We start from the raw sequence: 18,326 nt of genomic DNA on the forward strand, positions 1-18,326 counted from the left end.
AGCTTCCATAAATGTAATGGTCAGCATACTGATGATAAAAGCCCTGTTCCATATCGACTGCTGACAGAAGATGCACAGTTTCTGCACAAGTGCTTGTTTTACCACTTACCTAAGCACTGACAGCTTCTAATGTGCCCAAGTGAGTCTTCCCTGTTTCTGTGTTCCTGTATCTTGAAAAGCTTCATGCCACCACTTAGGGTTTACATAGAGATTAATTTCTTTTGAAGCACAAAGTTGCAGTAACTTGATTAGAAAGCGTCAAGGTTTTGCTTTATGATCTGTTGCTCCTGATAAGCGTGGTCTTAAATACCAGAACTTCCAAGAGGACTGTATTAGCTTTACTACCTCTGCTTCCAGTTTATAACCAGACACGAAGGTAGTAGATGCACCATTCAAATCTTTAAATAGTGTGTTTCTGACATTCCTTAAACCTGACCCTGGCATAAACTATATGGTCACAAGACATTGTTTTGTGGCAATTCAAATGACAAATTACTTTGACTTCACTGGCATAACTGTGATACACTTTTTTTACTTTATTGGACAAAGTTCCCTGAAGTTTGAAGTTCTGTAGTCTGTTTCTGTGTTTCACTAGTTTTGCTGTGGTTTTCTTTTTAGTCCAGATAAAAACATTCCAGTGACTCCTACCACTGATACGGATGATGAATCAATGCCTTTATGAATACTGTGTTTAAATGGACGCTGAATGAGTTTCTGTTGTGTGATACACATGCTAATTTTATCCAGAGTTATTCAGCAGATCTTATTTCTTGCCCAACAGTGTCTAACACTATTCTTTTTCCCACCTCAAAGGTATGATTCAATTCAAGAAAATGTGTGTTTGTTACTGGGGAGCAGATAGGAATTTATTGCTGGCACAAAATCTTACTTTGTGCAGATGATGAATAAAACCATGACAAGCCTTTGGAAACTCATGTGGTGGCTGGTGCTGGAATGGAACACAGCCCCTGCCTTCTCAAGTGCACTGACATGCTCTTGCTTCAGGAGGAGGCAGTGATGCAGCCCTGTGGAGGTAAAGCAGTATTGTGTATTTCAGTGCAATTTCATGAGATGTCACTATCCATAAAGCTAGTCACCTCTTACAAAACACGATGGGGTTCATAACCGTAGCAACTACTTTAATTCTGCACTCCTCCGTCTTAAAATCAGTGAAGGACCCCGTTGGAGCTCTGCTTTGGCACAGTTGCTGTTCAGCCTCAGGCCCCTGCTGTGGTTGCTGCAGGGGGTCCAGCCCTACGTGTGCCCAAGTGAGTGGCACCTTTGCCAGGTATGCACGCTGCCTCCCACCCGTCAGAAGTGTGCTGGGTGCTGTGAGGAGCAGCCCCTCGCAGGTGCCCATTGCCCACATAAAGGTGACACTTGTGTGCCTGTCCCCTTTCCCATGAGCATTGTCCATCAGCCCTGTGGCCAAGGGGAGATATTTAACTTTGGACGCACCACTAGGACCTGTGAGGTTTAGCTGGGCAGGAGTGATGCCTGCTTTCTGGCAGTGGCAGAGTACGGTACAGTCAGAGCAGTGCTGTGATAACACACAAAAACCCCAGTGTTGGATTAGACCTCTATGGTATCTGGCAGCATAGGAGGAAATGTCCCTTTCTGAGGGTACAACTGGTGTGTTGGATGTATTTAACCTTGGCTTCTCTCCATTTTGATTTGGGGAAGAATCTGTTCCCGCTTTTCTAAATGTCTTCTCTCCTTGCGCCCCTCTCCCTCCATCCCCCTCCCAAACTATGAAGCTTTGGGAGAGCGTTGGTGTTTATACATTTTACACCTAAGTATAAGGACATGAAACTATATATATTAATCATATTTAAGCAACTGCAAATCAGTGTCTGCTGTTTAAAGCCAACAGAACAGTGTTTTAAGTTCAGTAAGTATTGTATAGATATATCTTAAATTCCATTGATGACAATTGTGCATAAAATGTTACTGATGCTGTAAATTATTTTTAATAAAGAAAATTGTATCACAGTTCTTGTATGTTACCATCTGGTTTGATTTCATGGTATGAAATACACTTAAAATGGTGTGAAAGGGTGGGGTGGGGAAGGGAAAGAGTGTAACTGTGTTGTGTTTTCCCTTTGAGGAGTGTCTTACGGGCTTCCAAAGCGTGTTTAGTTGCTGTTGGAAGATGTGTCCTAGGTTGGCTGAGCCCAGGTACCAGTCTATTATAACTGTATCAGGTGCTTTTTTTTATTAACCTGTTTGTTCTTCAGGAAAATGTCGATGTTAATCTAGACTCGAGATCCTGTATTAAAGCCAGCTGCTGACCAGGAGTATGGTTATGGCATGTAGAGCTCACCGCTATGACAAGAACTCTACAAGTGATCTGGGCATGCCTCTGAAGACTGCCTTTTAGCAAGTGAGATGCTCAGTTATTCAAGTGATCTTTCTTACAGATAAGGGGCCAAAGTCCAGCTTCAGTCCTGGGTGTTGTTGCCTCACAAGGGCAGTGAGCTTCCCCCCCGAACACCAAAGCATGGAAGCCTGTAGGTATGGAATCTTGGCACTACTGCCCGGATAGCAACGAAGGCAAGGCTAGCAAGGTACCAGCCTGCCACATGCACCCGTGGGCTGCTTACAGGCAGCAGAAGTGTGTTCAGTTCGTTCTGTAAATTGCTACGTATCAAGTCCATAACAGCAAGAACGCTTTCCTGCTCTGTTTTGTTCCAGTAAGGCAAACCATCAGCCAGCCTCGGGGATGGAGAAAGGAGCCTTAATATTTACTGGAGCTCCTTTATTCCTGAGACACTGGTGTGATTTCTGGGGTGAGGGGTGAGTAGTGAAATGTATTGGTTGGTCAGGCACGTCCAGTGGTGTGCTGTGACACTGGGAACAAGAAACCAAGGAACTTTGTTTCCCTTTTCTAAATTCCCTATTGGATACAATAAGGTTTTCAGTTTAATATTCTTATTATTACAGGTATTGCTGAAACTGTGGCAATTGTGGCTGCTTTACTTAAAACCAAGAGTTTTTTCCCTCAGATTCCTCACTCTGTCCTAGCAGGATCTCAATTATTGCAGATTTCTGAAATTTGCAGTAAGTAAAGGCAGAGATTTGTGTGTCCATCTGGACAGTTAATGTAAAGTGTGGGGTTTGTATTTGCACATAAGGAGGTGTAAAGCTCTCCAGGCCTGGGCCGGTCTTCCCCGTGAGGACGGATACAGGCTAAAGGCCAGCCTGAGAACCGGCCTTGCGGGTCTGACCCCTCCGCTGACGGAGGGATTTAAACGGGATCATCCCAGGCGGTCTGTGGCAGCGGGAGCGCGCTCCTCACCGGGCGCTGCGCCCTCCCTCTCCCGCGGCCTGGAACCAAAGCGCTACGAAGGGCGTCCGGTTCCTCCGGAGGAGGCCGCGGGGGCCATGGGCCCGTCCGCCTGAGGCGGCTCGGCCGGGAGGGGCGCTGCGGGCGGGGGGCAGAGGTTGGGGCGGCTCCCGCGCGGTCCAAGGGTCGCAGCCGGGGCCGGGGCTCGGGGCTCAGCAGGCGGGCAGGCGGCAGAGCAGGAGCGGCAGAGACCGATAGAGCACCCGTGGGTTCGTTGTGCAGGCCGCGGGCGGGAGGAGCCCGTGTGCTGTGAGGTACTGAGTTGTGCTTGTGCCCGCAGGTGCGGATCCAGGAGCTCCGGGCAGCGGTGCGGCAGCGCTGGCTCTCGGGAAACCATCCCTGGGTCTCAGCGAGCCAGGTCAGGCTGCGACTGCAAATTAGCTGGGGTAGAAAGGGTCCTGGTTAGTAAGCTCCTCACATCTCCCTGGCCTGACCATACTGAGTGCATCCCTATGGGAGGCTTCGGGGGGGGGGGGGGGGTGGTACAGAGCAAGCAGCTGGCAAGAAACTGCAATGTAAGGAACCCGGCCTGGCTTAGTGGGTTCTCTTTGCTTGATTAATAAATGCAGGAGGCTCTTTTCGCGTCCCTGAATGTGCTTTGTTGCAGTGATAGCTGCTTCTGGTGTCGGAACAAGGATGAGAGCGTGCAGCTTCTCTTTCCCTTCTAGAGACACGATGTCCTCTGGAAAGGACCACCACCCACAGGCGTTCACCAAACCAGCCCTTGGTGAAGGAGATGTGCCCGCGCTGGTGGACAGGGTGTTCGGGTTGAAGGTGTCTTGGGTCAGGCCGCTCCCCAGCTATGACGATCAGAACTTCCACGTGTGTGTCCTGAGAGGCGACGGTGCTGATGGAGGTGCTGACGAATACGTCCTCAAAATCACCAACTCGGAGGACAGCCAGCAGCCAGACCTCATTGAAGTGCAGACCCAGGCCATGATGTTTCTCAGCGCCAAAGGCTTTCCTTCAGCTACTCCTTGTCTTACAAAAGGTGGTGACATCATGTCTCTGGAGTCAGGTGAGTGATTGTGAGCACCTTTACTGCCCTGAGCCTGGCGGGGGCTTGCTGTATGGGATGCCATGCACGTGCTAAAGTGGAACTCTAGGCCTACTTTTCAATACTAGGGGTTATGTGTCAGGCAACTTGTATGTCCAGCCATAACAGTCCAAACTTACAATGCCAGGAGAGCAGCTCAAAGAGAATAACAATTAACTATGAAAACACTTAGGAAACAACCTCGGTGTAATGGAGAAAGTGTTGATCTGACCTGTTCTGAGCACAAGAGAAGGAAGAAAGCCTCACTGGCTAAGTGGTATTACAAATGATTTCCCTACAGAACGGGGTAAAACAAAATTCCAGCCCATCTGTGGGGCAAAAAACTGTTCTATCAGTGCTTGGAAGAAATACTGCATTGACATTCTGCTTCTGCTTTGACTGTAACTTCCCATCACAAGCCAGGAGCCCCAGGGCTCCCTGTTCTGCTGCACAACTGTGTAAGAGGGGGTCACTGGCACTGGAGGGAACCTGCTGTATGCAGAGTTAATCCCTAGCACAAAGACTTCAAGTCCAGTGCAGATGGCAAATGCACTAAGGTCTTCACATCATCCTACAGCATTCTGGTGAATCAGGTCTTTAAATGACATCTGTTTCATCAGCTATCCCTGATGACTTCTACACTGTGATGCACCCTTTTTGCCTCTTGCAGTAACTAATACTCCATAGTGTGTATCAAAGTGACTGGCAGGGTCTCTCTTCCCTTGTTAGGTGGTGGCCCTGAGAACAAGAAGTACCTGGTCAGGCTGCTGACTTACCTGCCAGGCACGCCGGTAGCAAAGGTTGCCACAACCCCTCAGTTGTTCTATGAGATTGGCAAGCTTGCTGCCAGCCTGGATACAGCTCTCGCAGAGGTGGGTTGTCATCCCTGCAGCCTCACACTCCTCTCTGTTTCTTCTTGTGCTCGCTGTCTGCTTTCCTCATCTGCAAAGGTCAGGTTGGTGAATGCAGGTGTCAGCTTAATTCACCTTTTGGGTGCCAGCCTCCAAGCCCAAACCATTGCCCCAAGTAACACGAGCAGCTGGTGCTTTTGACAGGGTGTTGGTGCTCCTCTTGCAATGCAGCTTTGTGCTGTGAACAGGGCACACTCTTTACTTCTGCAAAGCTCCCCTGTTTGGTGATGCAAACCTGGCAAATGAGGAGAGTGAACCCTGGGGTTCTCAAACTAGAAGCATGTAAAGCATTTCCATATAGTGCACATCGGGCATAGCTGCTAGTCTGTTGCTGTGAATTCACTTTGGCTTGCTGTCCTTCTGCTCAGTAGAACTGTGACCATTTAACACCAGGAGCAGTTGGTTCCTTCCCTCCCAGTGCCAGTGAACAGAGATTTGTGACACTTATCTCATTTGCCCCGCTCCCAGTCAAATAATCTTAATGCAAAGTGAGTTCTTTCTTTACTCTGTAATTATTATACATGATAATGAAGCTGATAAATCAGCCAGTAATTAAGTTTGATACATAAAAGAACTCTTTCATTATTTATTGCCTTTCATTAACCTTTCCTTCTCATGTTCTGGCTGCCAGCTCCAGACAATTATGAAATGTGAACTGCCAGCTTTATTAACCACATTCTGAAATTACAGGAGCAATTTCCAGTTGGGAATGATAATGTACTGTTGCTGTATTAACGCTCTGGGCATGCTCTTATAATGCGATTAAAACAGTTCTTACAGACCAGCCAGTTTCAAAGGATGCCTGTGACTTGTCCTGCTAAGGAGGAAATAGTTGATGAGAAAGCAAATTTTGATGGGAAAGACTCTCGAAGCCCTTAACAAATGGATTATCACCCTCCAAGGTTTTCCATTCAAAAGAAGGAAAACTCCAATCATCACTCTCAAAACTTCACAATATTGTTGACACTAACAAGAACACCTAAGGTGTTTTCTGATGACAGGTCAGAAAATACAGCCTGTCTTTTCTACCCAGTTAACTCACTGGGCCATGCGTTGTGTTGTGCACAGCACAGATTCCACCAGTTCCTCTGCTGGTGTCTCCCTTTGTTTGGATATACCTCATAGCCTCTAAATGGAGAGAAGTTTGTGCCTGTGAAGTGACTGCCTGTGGCTTTACAGTAACAAGGGCTCCCGACTTTGTCTTACCCTTCACACCCCTGGTAACCCAAGGGAAGCTTGCTGGAATGTCTCATTTGTGCTGGGAAGACCGCAGTGGTTGCTGTTCTCCTACCAGTGTGGAGCTTCATACAGCTGCAGGGATCCTGTACAGTGATTTTTGGCTTATGCTTGATCATGTGCCTTACTTTTTCACACAGTTCCAGTTTTGGCTATCATTTACCTAGCTTAAAGAGCCTTAATTACAAGCATAGGCTTATATTTAGGAGGAAGCCAGCTGCTCTTGGGTTTTGGTTGTTACTTGCCCTATGCACTGGTAGAATCTGGTCCTAAAACTGCCTTGCCAAGCATTAGAGGATTAAAGGATAAGCACAGTAGGTATGCAGTGGGAGAGAAAGGTTTCCTCCCCAAGTGTCACTTTCCAAACCACCTTTTTCATTGCTAATGAGAAAGAGATTAAAGACCTTACTTGTTTAAAATACTCAGGCTGCCTGGATGCACCAAGGGAGAGGTTCTTAACAATAAAGCTCTGTCCAGCATCTCCATAAAGCACTCCCTTCGTCAGTATTTCTTCATGTACCAGATGATCCCAACACTTGTCCTTAGAAGCTGCCATGTTTAAATGCATGCAGAGTGTGCCTGTTCCCTGCAGGCTGTGTGGTCCAGGCTCTGCCAGTGTGGGACTCAGCAAAGCCTCTCAGTCACTGCATAATGTCACGCTACAGAAAGTCAGTATCAGTGTTAAATTAATGATGAGTGACTCAAGACAATCTTTGTACCTTAAAAATGGGAGAAAACCCATTCGTGTTGTATGTAGATATTAAGGTGCTTCCCTGAACCCTTCTTCAGGTTATTCTTTTACTTGTATTTACTTTTACTTGCTATGAAGCAGTGGTCAAAGTCATGGTGCTTTTTAGTGGATCTCATCAGAAACCTGTTAAAATAGGGGATTTGAATCAAGGCCTCTGATCGCAAACCCAAGATTTTTACTTGTGGCCTATTCTACCTTGTGTTTTTTCCATAGGAATTCCACCATCCATCAGTAAAAAGTCTGCATCGAGGTCAGTTCATCTGGAACCTGGCAAACGTTCCTCTGCTGGATCAGTACATTTATGCCTTGGGCCAGAACAAATACCATGAACTTGTGGAACAAGTCATCGAGCAGTTCAAAGGGAAAGTGGTACCCAAGCTCAGCAGTTTCCGAGCCTGTGAGTGCTTCATTCTCATTGTAGTTGTGTTGAAGCGAGACACTGACATTTCTTACAGGTGTTTGGGTCTGGGAGGGGGAAAAGCAAAAGTGAAAAAAAGCATCCTTCATCCCTAGTTAGACACGTGCAGATACTGTGGAGGGCAAACACAGTGCAGGATCAGCAGGGAGCAATGTGCTTTCCAGAGGCAGGTTCAGTTCTGTTTCTGATGAGTTTGCTTCCTGTTCAGGTGATGATATTCATGCTGCCATATCAGCTTAATGAGAACACTTGGAGTGCACCCCTTCCTTCCAGAGAGGCCCAAATAACCATTTAATCCTACATCTGCAATTTGACTCCCATTGATGTTGATAATTTGGCCGTTTGTTAATGTGAAAACTGCTGTTCTGTGTTTGGAGCACACATAGCCTGGTCACGGGTGGTACCAGAGCAGAAGCTCTTGTCACGTTCCTTCCTCATTTGCTGGGTATTCACCTGTTGGTGGGATGAGGTGCCCAGGAAGGGCGATACTGGTGCTGGAGGTGATTCGGAGACTGGAGTCAGTGTTGTCACAGCCTCAGTGCTGTGGCTGAAGTGTTAGTCTGAACTTCTGTGTGCCTTTTCAAAGCTGCTTCACTTAGAAATGGGGGTGGTGGAGGGGGGATACATTCTGCTGTTCGATAATTATTACATATGGTTTCTCTTTCTTCCCCATTTAGGTATCAATCATGGTGATCTGAATGACCACAACATTCTAGTAGAGCCCAGTTCCCCGGAGCACCCTCCTCAGTACAGGGTGTCGGGCATCCTGGATTTTAGCGACATGAGTTACGGGTGTTACGTGTTCGAAGTGGCCATCGCGATCATGTACATGATGATCGAGAGCTCGGACCCTCTGCGCGTCGGGGGGCACGTCCTGGCGGGCTTCGAGAGCGTCCTTCCGCTCACGGCGGCGGAGCGCGGCGCCCTCTTCCTGCTGGTGAGCGGGAGGTTCGCGCAGTCCCTCGTCATAGCCGCGCACACGGCGCTGCTGTACCCCGACAACAGGGAGTACCTCATGGTCACCGCCAGAACCGGCTGGAGGCACCTCATGAGCATGTTCGAGGTGGGCCAAGAAGCCGTAGAGAAGACGTGGTTTGAGACTGCCGCAGCGTACGGGCACCACGCACCGGCCGAGCCCAGCGGCGGGGCCGCGGGTGACCGCTGAGTGCCGGCGCGGTGACACCCGGCTCGTGCAATAAAGGCGGCGCTGCGGGCGCCGGAGCTGTTCCCGCGCTCGGCGTGTTCCATACCCCCCTCCCGCCAGGGGGCGCTATGGCTGCTGCGGCGGGAGCTCACGGGCACTCTCGCCAGCCCCGCCCAGGGAGGCGTGAGGGAAGGGCGCTGTAGGCCCTGCCCAGCTCCGGCGCACGGCGCAGGCGCGGCGGCCATTTCCGACGCTGCGGTGGCGGTCGGTGCCCGGTTGTTCCCGGCCGCACCGGACTCGCCTGACCCCCTAGGCCGAGCGGCCCGCTCCGGCCCGCCGCGAGTGAGTGCGGGGAGGAGGGCGGGAAGGAGGAGGGGAAGGACGGGCGGGCGGGGGGCGGTGGCCCTGCGGCCGCAGGAGGCAGCGCGGCCCGCGGCGCGGTGAGGATGACTGTGCAGTGTGGCTGGGCTTGACGCGCGCTGTGCTCCCTTGCAGGCCCGCGTCCCCGGCGCTCGCAGCGCGGCTCCGGCACGATGGTGAGTGGCAGCCGCGGCCGGGCTCCCCTCCCGGGGCTTGGCTGGGGCGCGGGGGACGCCGAGTCACGGCTCGGCCTGGTGCGGTGCGGTGCGGTGCGGTGGGGCGGGGCGGGTGGGTGGGTGGTGGCTGTGCCTCACTGCGGGGCCTGGGCGGAGGCAGCCGGGGACGGCTTTGATGCGCGGCTGGGAGCCTCGCTAGCCTTGGGGTGCTGGTTTGTGGGGAGAGAACGCGGACATGTAACGAACTGTTGGTTTTTGCAGTCTCGAAGATATGACTCCAGAACCACCATATTTTCTCCTGAAGGTACTTTTTAACCCCACTCTGATTGTTCTGTCCAGCTTCTCAGAGCTAAGTAACAAACAGCTTGTGCAATGCTTGATTGCAGCGTGTTTCCAGCTATATGTGCCTTATGAAACCGTATTTACTTGCTAGAAGTAAGGACATGCAGGGTCTAAAGTGGCAGCCCCCCAGACTCGCTCCAGTTTAACAGCACTGTGCCCCATCAATGAGTGATGCCGCCTGCCCCACTTTTGAGATAACTTAAGCAATCTTCACCATCCGTCTTTTGTTGGACTATGGTGGAGTTTGTTGCTGCACACCCCAGAACACACAATATTCTGCTGGTGTGATCACACCTCCCCTTGCACATGCTGAAACAAGTACTAACAGCTCCTCCTTTTTGTTGTTTAGATGGGATGGACTTGAAATGTGTAGTGTCAAGTGTTTTCATTATTGGCAATCCATTTTGGCTCTGTTGCAGCACAGTTCTGCTTCCCACATTAGTGATGCCCTGTATTACCTTACCAGATTTGTGGATTTTCTTTCTCTGACTTGTTCTCCTTTTCAACCACTTCAGTCACTATTAACTGGTGATAGACTGGAGAAGACAGAGCAGGTCGTGCAGTGAGCATTTGTCAGACTCTTGTAAACTGAAGTCACTTTGCGTACTTGGTCTCATTCGGTGTTGCTTTTGGTGTCACTCATTGAAATCCTTTCCTAGGTCGCTTGTACCAGGTTGAGTACGCAATGGAAGCCATTGGACACGCAGGCACTTGCTTGGGAATTCTGGCAAACGATGGCGTGCTCCTTGCAGCAGAGAGACGCAACATTCACAAGCTTCTTGATGAAGTGTTCTTCTCCGAGAAAATATATAAGCTGAACGAGTAAGTTGAACTGGTGATGGGCTGTGCAGTGGCGTTACCAGTACCAGAGCGGTGCTGGTACTCGGCTGTTTTAGCATGGATCCTGGCTTGCTTTGATTTGAGGTGTGACTGTTGTTCTTGTGCAGTGTTTCAGGCAGGTGTGACTCTTGTCATTGTTCACTGCCGTAGCTCTTCTGGAATAGAAGCGTTGCCTTTAGGTTTTTAGCCTCTAGAGGAATGTTCTAGGTGGAAGAGCCTATTTGTTTTTACTCCATACAAGGTGGTATTATGGTAGCAGCTAAGGAAGCTGAGAACTGTCAGTTTGACAAAATACCATTGGAGGGACAGAATAAAGAACGCACACCAGAATCCCCCTGCTGTTTCAGCTCAGCATCCTACTTAAGTCTTTGTTTTCTCTTTTGTGATCCAAAGAGAACAAGGGTTAAACATGCTGTAGGTTTCTTTGCCATAATTGCAGCAGAGGCAATATGTTTCCCTGTTAAGACTTCCTTTTTAGCTCTCTGGAAGGTAAATTTGCAGTGTCAGAACAAAGAGTGCTCAGGATTATGCTCCCCTGTAAGGGGGTGGAGCTCCGTCTTCCACAGAAGGCGCACATCAAACACAAAGAGCTTTTAATCTTGTCAGTCTCCCATTCTGTATTGATCTTGAAAGCAGCTAGAGCTATGGGAAGCACTGAGTTTTAAAGGGGGGCAGACTGGAATAGTCCCCTAGGCTAGCCCTGCCATCTTCTGGAAAAAGAACTTGTTCAAAATAACCTGGATTACTTCGCTTGCATCGTTTCTGCATAGTGAAGTTCAGATTGGGCAGAAGGGATCTTAAATTAAAAGCTAATGAAACAAGGATTTGAAGAGCTTATTTTTCTGAAGATCAAGTCAAGATCACCAAGCTTCAGCTGCAGAAACACCATGTGTCAGCAGCATCCTCTGCTGAAGGCCTCTCCCATCTCTGGCTCCCTTGGCATTGCAGAGTGCTGAGTCAGGGGATTCCTGACACACACTTGTGTGTAGCTAATGGCTCTTGTAAAGATGCTTGGGACTTAACCACCTTTGGCACGAGCCCCTTCTCACAACTGTATGTCTAACATACTGACTCGCGTGCTTTTTGCTGCCCACCTCTGCTCTTATGGAGTGGTTATGTGGTATTTCTGGTGTACCCTAAAGGCAGGAGCTGATGAACATGTTTTCTGTGGCAGCTCTGTAGTTTAGATCAGAGAAGCCCAGCAGTAGGTGTTCTGCTTGAACTGCTGTATGAGGATGTGAGCATTTGCTGGAGATTGACAGGAAGTCAGTTAATTTCTATGCTTTGATTGCAGGGATATGGCTTGCAGTGTTGCTGGAATCACTTCAGATGCCAACGTTCTAACAAATGAACTGAGACTGATTGCTCAGAGGTAGGTCTGATAATACTGAACGTGGTTTAACTTGCCTGTGCTGCCAGATACTCTGTGTATTAAATCTAAATGAACATGTGTTTAGTAGAGCAGAATTAGATTGTTTGAAATGAAACAGCCACATCAAAGAGGCTCTAACTTAGAAACTTGTTTCTTATTAGACGCCATACAGGATACTGTCAGCAAAACAAGCTTTGAAAACTGACTTTTTCTCTTTCATGTTAGGTACTTGTTGCAGTATCAAGAGCCCATTCCCTGTGAACAACTGGTCACAGCCCTGTGTGATATCAAGCAGGCTTACACACAGTTTGGAGGTGAAGTCTGATGAACCTTTGTGCTTTTAAATGTCTGTGGAATGTTTCTCGTACATGATTTGGAGCACCTGAATCTCAGGGCAGTTCTACCAAGTACTTCTTTCACGAGTTACACCAAGAAAAAACAATAGCCAGATATCAGAGGGGAGTGGGTGGTCACAGTTACTGTTTTGCTGCTGAAGGTGCTACTTCTTAGTGAGAAATGATGGCTGGGATTCCAGCTCACTGCACAGTGTGCTTTGAGTGCCCTTGGGCTTAGTGAGTGCCTTCAGAAGACCAGCAGAGAATTGTTTGCCATGTAACCTTCGAGTATTTTGGGCCTATCCAGCATAATGGCACAATGAACCTCAAGTAAGACCAGCTGTAAGGGTAGCAGTAGTGTAACACTTAAAAAAATACCATTTCTGTGAATCAAGCAACATGTTAGAAAATAATATCCTAAGTACAGTTTCCCAGTAGGTGGAGTGGTGATTCTGGTATTTTACATGTATGTAGTGTGAAAGAATTACTTTCTTATGTATCTGGCTTTTGACCCTGTTAAGTTACACGCTGTAACAGCTAAGCTGCATGCTTTAGATATGAGATCTTTATTTAAAGTTCTGGGATGATAAATTACAATTTGTGGAGACAGAAATGAGCTGCTCTTAGGGTTAAATGCCTGCCCCTAGCCCATGACTGAGAAGGAAATGCTGGCGTGCTTATCTCAAGCAGCAGAAGTGCAGAAGAGTCTATTAAATCCTAGTTCAAAGGAATAGGTTTGAGAAAGAAATCCAAGAAAATAATTGTTGCTCGTGACCAATCTGGTGACTAAGTTTAGGTCACTAACAGCCTGCTTTTCAACAGGAAAACGTCCTTTTGGTGTTTCATTGCTCTATATTGGCTGGGATAAGCATTATGGATTTCAGCTGTACCAAAGTGATCCGAGTGGAAATTATGGAGGGTGGAAGGCTACGTGCATTGGCAATAACAGTGCTGTAAGTTCTGGTCTGGGTTTTTTGGTTTTTCTCTCAAGAAATCAAGCAAAAAGCAAATTGCACTCTGCTAATTAAACTGAGTTGCTGATTACTAACACAGAGCAGAAATGATAACTGTAGAAACACTCATGTATTGATACTGTCTGGTAAAAAGTAACTGTTGGTTGATGACTTAAAGATATTGTTCTGATTTCTGTGACATTTATAGGCAGCTGTGTCAATGCTGAAGCAAGACTACAAAGAAGGAGAAATGACCTTAAAGACTGCCCTGGCATTAGCCATTAAGGTTCTAAACAAAACCATGGATGTTAGCAAACTCTCTGCAGAGAAAGGTAAGCAGTTTGCTAATATGGGCTAACACCATTTGCTTAAAAACAGAATGAACACATAGAGACCTGATGTGTTTTATTGGATTCTTAGTTGTCATGTGAAAAATGCTTTTAGGAGATGCAGCAGCTCTCAGCCTTACTCTGGCTTGCCAGTCAGGCTGCTTTGTAGAGGCAGGAGAAGAACCTTCTGCTTCACTGTCAGTTGTAACCACAAATCTTACCCTCCTGATGATTGCTCTGTCTGAAGGACAAAATTTAACACCTCTGTCTGTTCCATATGTTTCAGTTGAAATTGCAACACTGACAAGAGAGAACGGAAAGACATTAATAAGGGTTCTGAAGCAAAAGGAGGTGGAACAGTTGATAAAACAACATGAGGAGGAGGAAGCAAAAGCTGAACGTGAAAAGAAGGAAAAAGAACAAAAAGAGAAGGAGAAATAGAACGTGAAATGAAGTGTTCTGTAGGTAATAAAGGACCTGCTTCAGTAAAAGGTATTCTGTTTTGCTGCTGGTAGAAGCTTACAAATACGCTGTAGAGGGCCCGGAATTACTTTTAGTGAACCAGGTCCTTAGTCATCATTCAGATAATCAGTTTCATGCTCCGTACGTTGACCAATAGTTGCTTTAATTCTTGGAACACTCTATTTCTTTCATTTTCTATTTTTTATTGTGGAATAAAATTAAAGAAGAATAGTGATGGGTGTCTTTATTTCTGGAGTAATGCCTGGTATATGCACAATCGTAAGGATTTTAATAACTTTAAACATTTAAACCAAGGTATATGCTATTAGGTAGTTGGTAAAGAACTAATATGGTGGTAGAATTGTTAGAATTTTGTGTGTATGTGTGGGTTTCCCTTTTAAAATAGTGAAAAGGGCTCCTAAGTTTGAAAAAACGCTTCACAAATACAGAATTAAAGTGTGCTGGCATGCCAAGCTTTCATTTTGGTCTGTTTTGTTCTACAACAGGCTGTGTCAAACTGATGGTCTCGCAAAGCAGACGTGTTTGAAACATGCCCTGTAGCAAATGTGTTCAGTAACTCACTGGCTTTCATGAGTGCATGTGTTTGCTAAGAAATTACTCATATAATGTTAGGTATATTCAGACACAGTAGCCAGACTTTTTACAAAGGCCACGTGGGTATGTGAAGTTATCTTGTCAAAATACAGTAGGTGAATAACATAGTGCATGATTTTAGACCATGTTGACTCTTTTAAACTTTATCCTGAAAGGAAATTGTGTTGTGTGTTTAGTTTAGTGTTACTGATGTTTCCCCAGAGAACTAGGTTCCCTTCTCTGACCTCAGCAGTAGAAAACTAACAAGTTAGCCACTTGAGAAATCAGACCATTTGTGGATGAATTCAGAATCATTTTTGTTCTGTACTAAATGCAAAGTAATGATTTTCAGATAAACATCAATCTCTTGTAGTTCTGAAAAGATGAAAGTTACTGAAAATCATTTTGCACCCTTTCGGTTATCAAAAGCAAATTGAAAAGCTCACTCAAGTGACATGCTTCAATGAGAGGACTTGTCTGCTGCATTTCAAACTGTGACACTGGTGCCCCAGCCCATGCTGCCCCTGGGTTGCCTTTATCAGTAGCTTTTTGTTTTACCCTAAAGGATATCTAGAGTTCACAGAATTTAGTATGACCATTTGAATAAATGGTGAGAGACCAGACAGTGTTTTACCCGTCCCAGACACTTTTGGCTGATGAAATGTACTTTGTTAACATGGCCAGAAATTGCCTTTAGTCTCAACAAAACCCATTTTTGAGCTCATTGCTGTAAGATTCACTGTTAAGAACAGAGGGAAGGAATTTGACTTGAGGCATCTGTGCTGCAGCTCGCACAGATGGACTGCACTCACTTTGGCAACCTCTGTTCAGAGCGTGGTATAGAGTGAGGTGTGTTCTGTGCGGTCTGCAGGACCTGATGCTTCCTTTTCTAAATCTCGGTGCAAGGCAATTGCTTTAGTCTTTTGTACTGAACTTAAGACAGGAGTTTGACAGTATTCAAATTTTATAGCTGATAACAGCTTTTTACTTGCACCTTGTGCAACAGTAGATCTTCCAAATAACAAGATAGGAATGATACTCATGTAACAAGTACTGAACAGTCACAGACAACATGCAATGGGTAAGATTCAATTTTTAAGTGTTGTATTAATACCTCAAGTTCAATTTTTATGTAGAAAACTCAGTGCTCAACTTTATTTTTTGATACCATGAATGGCATATCATCAAAACAATCATCTTTTGCAGGTTTCTAGATCACTGGTAATGGTTATACAAGTACCTGAATATGCCCTAAAAGCAGGTGAAAATGGAGTTTTATTTAACTTCTCAAGGATTGCTTGAAACAAAACGTGGTAGACTCCAGCGTTGAGTCTGGATTCGTTAATGTATATAAATCACACAAAGCAGTTTGTTTAGTATACTGGTAGAAGTAATATTAGATAGCTTAGGATATAGATTTATTATAGCATTTTTACTTAAATGCTTCTGTTTACAACAACAAGGGGATAACAAATATATTTGCATCTTTATTTAAAGAGTTACCAATAGCATTTCATTGCCGAACACTGCTTCATTTGCTGATAAAAGAGATACTGTAATAATCAAGTGGGGATAAGTTTCTGATCTATAGTCCATTATTGAAGCATTGTGGTAAGTTGTGTAGTTACACTACATTTTAAAAGACCTATATTTCTAAGGTTTTGTTTATCCAAAGTAAAAGTACTGTCAAATACTTTGAGTATAATCTTTGAACAATAATTACCTATTTAATTTAAGAAATGCCATCTCTACTCAGTGCCATTAACAGCTGACTGTGAGATGAACCTCTGTACTGCCTTGGAACAGACAAGTGACTAGCTAGCTGGCACTCGTAAGCCAAGACGTACAGCAAAGTTCTGCTACACTAAATTTAAGTTCTCATTCTTTTCTGCATGTGAACCTAGCACATTAAGCAGATACTGGGGATATTTTACTGATAGGAGTCTTCTGGAGATATTCTTACCCTGTTTTTCCTAGAAATAGAGCAGCAGTTGCCTGCAAAGGCCTCTTGTGTGGTTCTGGCTTTGTGCCTTTACTGGGAGTGGTTTGGGGATAAGTAGTAAAGAACAGAAAAATGATCTTCCTGTTCTTTGTATGGATTTTTTTTTTGTGCATGTGGAGTTTATGTAGACTTTAGAATGTATTACACAAGTATTTCAACTAACTAGCTATTGGTGTGGATTAAGTGTTAGTTTAACACCAGAACTTCATGTGGTGCTGTGGAAGGCGGCAGATTTTTCACATTAGGTACAAGTACTTAATTGAAACTGTTTGCATAATAGAATGTTAGTAAACTTAAAGATTGGATAGCTTATATCTCATTTGAGTGCATGACAAAGCTTGCTAGGGCAAGTATTCACTAAGAGTGTCCTAATAAACTGTAATGCGTTTTGTTATTCTAAGGAGTTTAAGAGATAATGGAAGTACTGCTTCTCCAGTTAATACCTGTGCTGTTTCTTGCTTAGATAAAGAATTAGCTTGTTTTCTAGATGATTGTATCCTGTTCAAATAAAGGCACGTTAACTTCCAAGGCTGCTGCTTCTCTCACTTACTATGTTGTGCATAGGCAGAATATTCTTCTAGGCCTGTGTCCCTATTCATCCAAATACGTTTACTCGTCAGCACTCAAAATAAGATGGTAAACAAGGTACTACTTATGTTCAGTTTGCTGGCTGCTTCTATTTTGTAATAGATTCCCAAGGCAATTCTGTATTCGTTCTGTTCAGAATGTTAGAATTAGGGACAATGCTTCTTCACTGTGCTGGGAGAACAAACGTATTAATGATTACAAGATACTCAAATTAATGGTTTTCGAAGCCGCAGGACTGTATGTGATACAGAGGTAACATAACTAATGACATCTGAGTCTAAGAAGTGAATGCACTCAGGTACTTCATACATGAGAGAAATGATGTAGCTTCAGACTAGATGAGGTTCTAGGACATACTTAAGTGTCCCAGTTTCTTTAAAGAATATTTCCCATTACAGATTTTCTGTGGTAAAAGCTGTCCTCATTTTCAAGTTTTAATTGCAGTTCTTTCTATTGCAGTAAAAACCCACTAAAATAACTTGATCTGAGAGTCCGCTTTGTGGGTTACATAACTCCTGGCTTTAATCTGGACAAAACTCCGCTTCACACACAAAAATTAGAGTATTCCTGGTTTTTGCAAAGAGAAGTGAGCAGCTTGCTATTTTTATCTGTGATTAATCTGGCGTTTGGCTTTCCAGTTCAAATACTCCTCAGTGCACAGGAAAATCTGCCATCAGCCAATTCACTGCAGATTCTCAGAACATACATTAGTGGGGACCTTCAAATGTCAACTCCTGCTGAGAAGGACCCTCCTCAGGAAGGATAGCAGGCATTACTCAGGTAATTGCTTAGGCTTTCACTTTATGATAAATATTAAGCTTAACATGCTGCTGTTATTATGAATGTTTTGCTCCAAGTTCAAAGAAGCAAGAAAAAATAGCTTCTTATTTATAACTACTCTTTTCTATCAATAATAATACCACATAATGCGTGCCAGATGATGCTACATTCAATATTTAGCACAATGTTGGGCATGTAACCCAGACAGTTTAATCCTTTTACAGGATTACAGCATCTGTTTTGCCCAGCTAGGACCCAGCTGTAAACAAATTCATAGTTATGTAATAAAACCAGTTTGCTGTGCCCTGCATATTCCAGTGGCAACTATATTTAACACTGTTAACCAGACAT

At 45.3% G+C, this 18,326-nt stretch overlaps 2 protein-coding genes across 3 annotated transcripts; both read left to right on the forward strand.

The window, feature by feature from the left end:
* The first annotated feature begins 4,003 nt into the window (after positions 1-4,003).
* HYKK (hydroxylysine kinase) lies at positions 4,004-8,925 on the forward strand. Its single transcript, XM_061347622.1, has 4 exons — positions 4,004-4,364; positions 5,112-5,254; positions 7,494-7,677; positions 8,376-8,925. Exons 1-4 carry the CDS (start codon positions 4,022-4,024, stop codon positions 8,861-8,863), a joined length of 1,158 nt encoding a protein of 385 aa, XP_061203606.1. The 5' UTR covers positions 4,004-4,021; the 3' UTR covers positions 8,864-8,925.
* Positions 8,926-9,151: 226 nt separating this feature from the next.
* Positions 9,152-14,242, forward strand: PSMA4 (proteasome 20S subunit alpha 4). 2 transcript variants are annotated; one of them, XM_061347623.1, is made up of 9 exons: positions 9,152-9,184; positions 9,338-9,378; positions 9,640-9,682; positions 10,380-10,542; positions 11,855-11,932; positions 12,158-12,246; positions 13,090-13,220; positions 13,429-13,552; positions 13,836-14,242. In XM_061347623.1, exons 2-9 carry the CDS (start codon positions 9,376-9,378, stop codon positions 13,988-13,990), a joined length of 786 nt encoding a protein of 261 aa, XP_061203607.1. In that variant the 5' UTR covers positions 9,152-9,184; positions 9,338-9,375; the 3' UTR covers positions 13,991-14,242. The 2 variants fall into 2 exon arrangements, with proteins under 2 accessions (XP_061203607.1, XP_061203608.1); XM_061347624.1 differs by lacking the exons at positions 9,152-9,184; positions 9,338-9,378; positions 9,640-9,682 and adding an exon at positions 9,721-9,884.
* The last annotated feature ends 4,084 nt before the right edge of the window (positions 14,243-18,326 follow it).

This window comes from Neopsephotus bourkii, unplaced genomic scaffold (genome assembly GCF_033783945.1).
Source record: "Neopsephotus bourkii isolate Nb327-2 ecotype Australia unplaced genomic scaffold, CSIRO-AGI_Nbou_v1 NB_318, whole genome shotgun sequence".
NCBI lineage: Eukaryota > Metazoa > Chordata > Aves > Psittaciformes > Psittacidae > Neopsephotus > Neopsephotus bourkii.

Coding starts and splice junctions, on each gene's coding strand:
- HYKK (XM_061347622.1), top strand. CDS start 4,022: ATGTCCTCTGGAAAGGACCACCACCCACAGGCGTTCACCAAACCAGCC. Junction 5,255..7,493: donor TGGATACAGCTCTCGCAGAG/GTGGGTTGTCAT, acceptor TTTTTTCCATAG/GAATTCCACCATCCATCAGT. Junction 7,678..8,375: donor GCTCAGCAGTTTCCGAGCCT/GTGAGTGCTTCA, acceptor TTCCCCATTTAG/GTATCAATCATGGTGATCTG.
- PSMA4 (XM_061347623.1), top strand. Junction 10,543..11,854: donor AAAATATATAAGCTGAACGA/GTAAGTTGAACT, acceptor CTTTGATTGCAG/GGATATGGCTTGCAGTGTTG. Junction 13,553..13,835: donor CAAACTCTCTGCAGAGAAAG/GTAAGCAGTTTG, acceptor CATATGTTTCAG/TTGAAATTGCAACACTGACA.